General features: G+C 37.9%; 1 protein-coding gene across 2 annotated transcripts in view; it reads right to left on the bottom strand.

Moving 5' to 3' along the window:
- Positions 1–4,525: 4,525 nt before the first annotated feature.
- Positions 4,526–6,000, bottom strand: part of EPAS1 (endothelial PAS domain protein 1) — a 79,963-nt gene continuing 78,488 nt past the window's right edge. For both annotated transcript variants that reach the window (XM_054063604.1, XM_054063605.1), the window contains 2 exons: positions 5,763–5,933; positions 4,526–5,046 (listed from right to left, as the gene is read on the bottom strand). In XM_054063604.1, the coding sequence (XP_053919579.1) occupies positions 4,895–5,046; positions 5,763–5,933 (323 nt within the window). In that variant the 3' untranslated portion in view covers positions 4,526–4,894. The remainder of the gene's footprint in view (positions 5,047–5,762; positions 5,934–6,000) is intronic.

Here is a 6,000-nt window from a genome sequence, read left to right as displayed (position 1 = left end):
TAAAGCAATTTAGGACTTCAAGGAAAATGTCCCATGAGGCCTGTGGCGCATCAGAAGCTGCCAGAACTGCAGACTGGCTTTCAGGCAAAAGAAATGCTCTAAACTGAGTCGATGATGCTTCTAAACTGAGTAGTCAAGGTTTTCCTCACTTTGTTTTTATTTTAAATTTGAAGCCATTTTAAATGCAAAGGCCCCAAAATGGGGTACATAGTGATTACTAAAGCTTGGGAGAGCAGGCATCTATGCCTACCTTCCCTGCGGTCAAGGGTAAGCTCATGGGGCTCATACATAGCCCAAAAGGCAGCTGTTGTGCTGTGCATCAGCTTGCACTCAGGGAGCAGAACTGGGACACGTGACAGACTTTGTTGTCCTAAGAAAATATTGAATAGTTTCTTCCATTCTTGGGAATCCTGTAATAGAATTCTGGGGGAAAGAAAGGAAGAAATAAAGGAAGAAAGAATGAATAATGGTGTTTATTTAAATGTAGCTGAATATTTCCAGTTCTCCCTCAAGAGCTCTTTAAAAAAAAAAAAAAAAGAAAGATCTGACATGTCAGTGAATAGCTTCATAAAGCTCTTTAGGGAGAAGTAACAGATGAAACCTTCACCATCAAGAACCAGAGCAGTTGTGGTTAAGACTCTTTTCCTGTGCTCTCTCCTTACTGTTGCAAGCATGATTAATCACCTACTCTCCACAGATCTCAGTACTGCTCAGGAGCTGATGTCTCAACTGAGAAAATAGTTGGACTTTGCTCCAAGTTATCTGGGCTTTTCAGCACTTTTATTAGTAATCACAATACTTATACAAGGATGTTGAGAATTTCCTGTAGTATTTTGCTGTAACCATTTGGTTGACAAACAGCCTGAATCTTACCTGCATGAAATCTACGGTCTAGGAAAAATGTTGGCTTGGTTATTTTAAAAAGTTGATAGACATGTTAACCATCCGGAGGCTGAGGCCAGCCACAGTCACAAGCATTTGGCTAAACAGCGCGATTTTCCGGTGAACATAGCTAGTGTTGAACAATGTAGTTGTGTTCAGTTCTGCCTGTGGTACTAGAGATGCAAGATGTGATGGCAAGAAATGGTGCTTTTAGGCAGTGAAAAATAATTCACACTTTTAGTTTTAAGCACTTCTGCTGGCCTACTGGGCGCAGAAGAGGTGGGAATCAACATTTTTCAAAAGCTGTAATAACCCCTGTTCAGTAGCACAAAGCTCAGCTATTGTGCAATCTAGGTGTTATGCTTCTGGCCAGGATTTAGTTCTTTACGTAAAATGCAATGTCAGAGCTTACCTATCCAGGACATCCATATGCATAAGGAAAAAGCCACTAAAACTCACTAAGATGAGACGTGTTTAGCTGTAGCAGAAAGGATGATGCCAACGCTGAAGGCACTGCTAGCATGTTCCCTGAACTACCTGAATAGGGGAGTGGTGAATGCTCTGAACTCTTCAGAACAAGAATGGGATACCCTGAAAAATATTGGCTGGCAGCACTGTTTCACAGTAGCAGTCAGTGATTTTAAGTGACCTTTAAGATAGAAATTGATCTGGCCACTTTAATCTCTACTTAAGAGATTGGCTTTTTTTCAACCCTCAGATGGATAAGGATCTGACATGCTGAGTTAGTCTTGTCCAAGTGCCCTAAAGATCAATGGGATGCTTTAAAAGGGACGGTAACAGATGTACCACCACTAACTCATCACTACCCAGTGCTGTGTGGTTACTGTTAATTGCAACAGATTTAGAAGCAAGGAGTTACTTTCCAGGCCTGCTGAGCATCCAGTCTAGAAAAGGAGGCGATGATAGGTCACTTATGCATATTATTCAGAAGATTGGCTGTTGTTTGACACAGCTCAACTGTGTCTGTGTCTGTATGGCACTGCAATGTTTCAAAGCAGTTATCAGAAGGGCCAAGCACCAACACTTTTGACAGAGTCTATTCTGAATTTAAGTACGTGCAAGTTTGGAAGTGAATTTCAGGCTGGACATCAGAAAAAAAATTTCACAGAAAGAGTCATTGGGTAGGGGAAGGGCTGCCCAGGGAGATGGTTGAGTCACCATCCCTGGAGTTATTTAAAAGACAGGTGGATGAGATGCTGAGGGGCATGGTTTAGTGGTTGATAGGAATGGTTGAACTTGATGATCCCAACCTAGTGATTCTGTTTCTTAATGTATCTGTCTTCATGCAGCATCATCAGTGTTACTGTACAGGCAAAATTTGCAATTTCTGTATGGGAAATGACTGGCGTGTTCAACAACAGCATTGGGATATAGGCCTGGGTGAGTGAAAGAGAGGACTGGATGGCAGGAAGGCAGATTATTCATGGGCTTGTCAGGACTGCCAGAAGATGATGGTTTATGTTACTGGAGAACTGTGGCAATTCAGCCTCTAAAGTGTCATTTTGTCAACTTTGTTTTCTTTATTTTCCTCTTTTTTTTTTTTTTTCTCCTTTTGAAATGGAAGCAGCAGAGAGAACCATAGGACGCATTTCAGAAGGGTGGTTTGCAGGGCATTAATTCCCCATTTGAGGAACACTGGGTAAACCCTACAAAAAGGGTGACAATACGGACCTTTGGCAGTCTACATCCCAGCACTCAAATCTGGGTAATTTTTGTTTGCTCTTTTGTTCTTCAAAGATCAATGCAAACCTTTATTTTCTATAAATAATTTAATAAATACTTTTGTTTTACAATGATACAACAAATAACAAATTCATAGCAAATGAGTCACAAAGAATTTAGGATCAGTATACTTTAATAAGGTATCAGTGTCAAAATACATTTCCTTATCAAGTTAAAGTTCCCATACAGTTATAATATTGTCAATAAGAATTCAGCAATATAGATTATGAAATAATTATGATAAAAAGTATGATTAATATTAAGACATGGAATATTTTTTCAGAGTGTTTTAGTAAACTGTTAGGGTATAGCATTATTAATGCTGAAACTACACAAAGAAGAGCAGTATTCAAGTGTCTTTAATCCTTGAAGCCTTTTAAGTCCTTGCCACTGCAAATTTGTCAAATTTGGCTTGCCAATTTTCATCATAATTTTGATGCTTACAATATATTTTTTCCACATGGTAGAAACCCCAGTTTAGGAATAGATTATTTTTGGCAATAAACTCTTGAAAGATTGCATACAATAGGGATTATAATTTTTTTATACAGTGTACCACTAACAAAAGATCTTCAGCTTTTCTAAGTATGTGTAATTAAGACTTGCTTAACACAGCAAACTCTCTGAAGTGCTCAATGAACCTAAGGCTTCCTCTCTGCAACTGTCAGTGCATGATACAAAGCAATTTTATAAACCAGGCTTCAGCAGAATCGGAAGCCTCAGAAGTATGTATGTTCGTTCTAAATTTCTGGGTCAGATTTTTACCTTTTGTATGTACATTGCCACTGTTCCATTTTCTTCAATGAAGCTACGATGATTTATACCAGTGGAGGAAACAAGATGATATTATCCCACCATACATCTAGGTCTGTATGTATTCTAACATCAGAACTGCTCACCTGTCTTTTATTATCTTAATAGTTTTGCTGTTTAAATATGTTGCAATTTAAATTTTCAAATCCCTTTGCCTTTGAAAGCACTCAAAGCCTTATTTTATTAAAAATATGTGCATGACAAGTAATGATAGTTGGAAAGGAGCTCTGAAAATGTCTGGCTGCCTTTTAATGACATTTCAGCTACTGATTAATGTAAGGCAAGTAAAAATGATAGAGACCTGCCTGCCAGCTATTCATCTCATTACGCAATCCTTAATTCTTTTTGTCTGCTTATAACTGAGTTAGCCTAATATGCTGGGAAATACTACTTTAACTTTTAGTTTTAACGACTGAATATTGTAATTATATTGCTAGCTAGCATGTAAAATGAAATAGAGTAACATTAATCAGAGGTGTTAGTACTGGCCGCTGGTCAGATTCCTGAAATATCAGCAACACCATAACAAATACTACTTGTTCTAGCAGAAACAGCTCTGAAAGTTGTGCCCTAGAGTGTGCCAAAGTACCAAGAGATGATCAACAACTGACCTACAGAGAAATTTAAAAACAAACAAACAAACAAAATGTGTTTTGTGGAGGAGAAAAAAAAAAAAACCAAACCAAAAAAGAACAAAACAAGAAACCTCAACACAAATGAAAACAGAGGTCTAAATCCTCCACTGGGGTAAATGTGTAGAACTCCCTCGGCTGTAGAGCTAAGTCAGGTTAAGGCAGCTGAGAATGTGGCTTGCTTCTGAGGAAAAAGAAGCTTACAACGTGCAACTTTTACAGATACCCATAAACACTGCAGTTCACCATTCACATTTCTTTCAACAAAGTGTATAAAAACAAAGGGGAGAGAAGGTAGGGAGAAGGCTGGGATTTTAGTATGCTTTTCCAAAAATTATGAATATTACAATACAATAAATGCTAGAAAACTTAAAGACTCAAAGGATTTCAATTTGGCAGATCAACAAAAAACTGTGGTTGGAGATCAAATTTGTTTCATTCATCTTTGGCAATAAAAATAAATCTTTGCACTACTGCAGCCAAAGTATCACATGATGAGGCATTTATACCACAGCTTTTATTAGCAGAATATTTGAAGAAAAATTCCAAGTATAAATTACAGGTAATGAGATAAGGGGAGGGTAATCAAACTCTCTAAACAACACTTTAATTGCAATAGAGAAAATACAGTAGATGTATTTCTTTAATATGAATAATAAAGTGAGTAACTTCAAAAGGCCACTATTTGGTAACGTGGACAGGTTCAATATCTAAGTAAAATCCTGTAAAAGTGTATTTGTATTAGAAATTGTCTACTTGCAAAAATATATTTAAAAACTGAAGCTGTTTTGAACAGTATAGGCCACGGTATATTGCAGGATCGCTCAGGTTGCCTGGTCCAGCGCTCTGAGCAGTTCACTGCCCTGCAAAAGTGTAGAGCTGCCCAAAACAGGGACGTTCACCTCACAGTCATATCTTGTCAACTCGGGCAACAGGTAGGGTTCAAAGGAGGGCCCCAGCAGACGACTGGTCACACCTGGAAAAGATTAGTGAAGTAAGTTATGGTGCTGAGACCAGAGAGAGGACTTCTTTCCTCTCCTCCCTCGTTTGTTTATACCAGTTATAACTTCATGTCATGCTTATGTCAATATTCCTCAAGCCACCAGCAGTTACAGGTTTCAGAGTAAACCAATGCATTGCTCTGCCTGTGTGTTACACAGACGTGCAGTTTTTCACCTCCACCTTCAGTTTAGATTGTTCTGAGAAAAATTATATTGGTGCAGATGAGGAGAGCTGTAGTAAACAGCACAGTTTCTAAATCAGCACCCCTTCCCCTTATATATTAAAAGGGACATATAGATATCCCCTTTAATTACTTACTTTAACTTTCAGAAGGCATGTGTTAAGACTCTAACCTACAAACAAACCTCCCATATCAATGCTGCAGTGAACTTGTTCAGTACAATTTAATCAATACAAGACAATAGTAGGGATGGAGGATGACTGGACCTCTAAGGTAAAAAGGTATTAAGTTTAATTGAAATGAAGGGTAAAAATATCTTTTTCTCATATATTACAAAAGTAAACATTAAAGCTTCACAGTAAAGAACAAAACTAATTTTTCATTCTATGAAGCAATACGTATGTTGTTCTTAGCTTATCATCTTCCTCCTTTTAAGTATTTTCTTTCACAGAATCCGAATTGGAACTAAACACCAACATTTTCCAATTTCTGTATTTCACAGCTCTTACCTGACGTTTTATGAGCTGGCTGGAGAGTATAGTCTGGATAATGGGAACTGTAAAACGGAGGGGGAAATGCTCCTGCTTTCAAATTCTCACCAGGACTGCCACAGGTGGGTTGTTGCTGCTGCAGTTGATTCATTGTTTGGCTTAGACCTCTTGAGTTACAGACAAATTCATCTGGTTTACATAGTAGGAGGGAAAAAAAAATTTAAATAAGCCAGTGTAATAATTATAGTAGCTAATA

Source organism: Cuculus canorus, chromosome 3 (genome assembly GCF_017976375.1).
Source record: "Cuculus canorus isolate bCucCan1 chromosome 3, bCucCan1.pri, whole genome shotgun sequence".
Lineage (NCBI taxonomy): Eukaryota > Metazoa > Chordata > Aves > Cuculiformes > Cuculidae > Cuculus > Cuculus canorus.
This window is presented reverse-complemented; position numbering and strand designations above follow the sequence as displayed.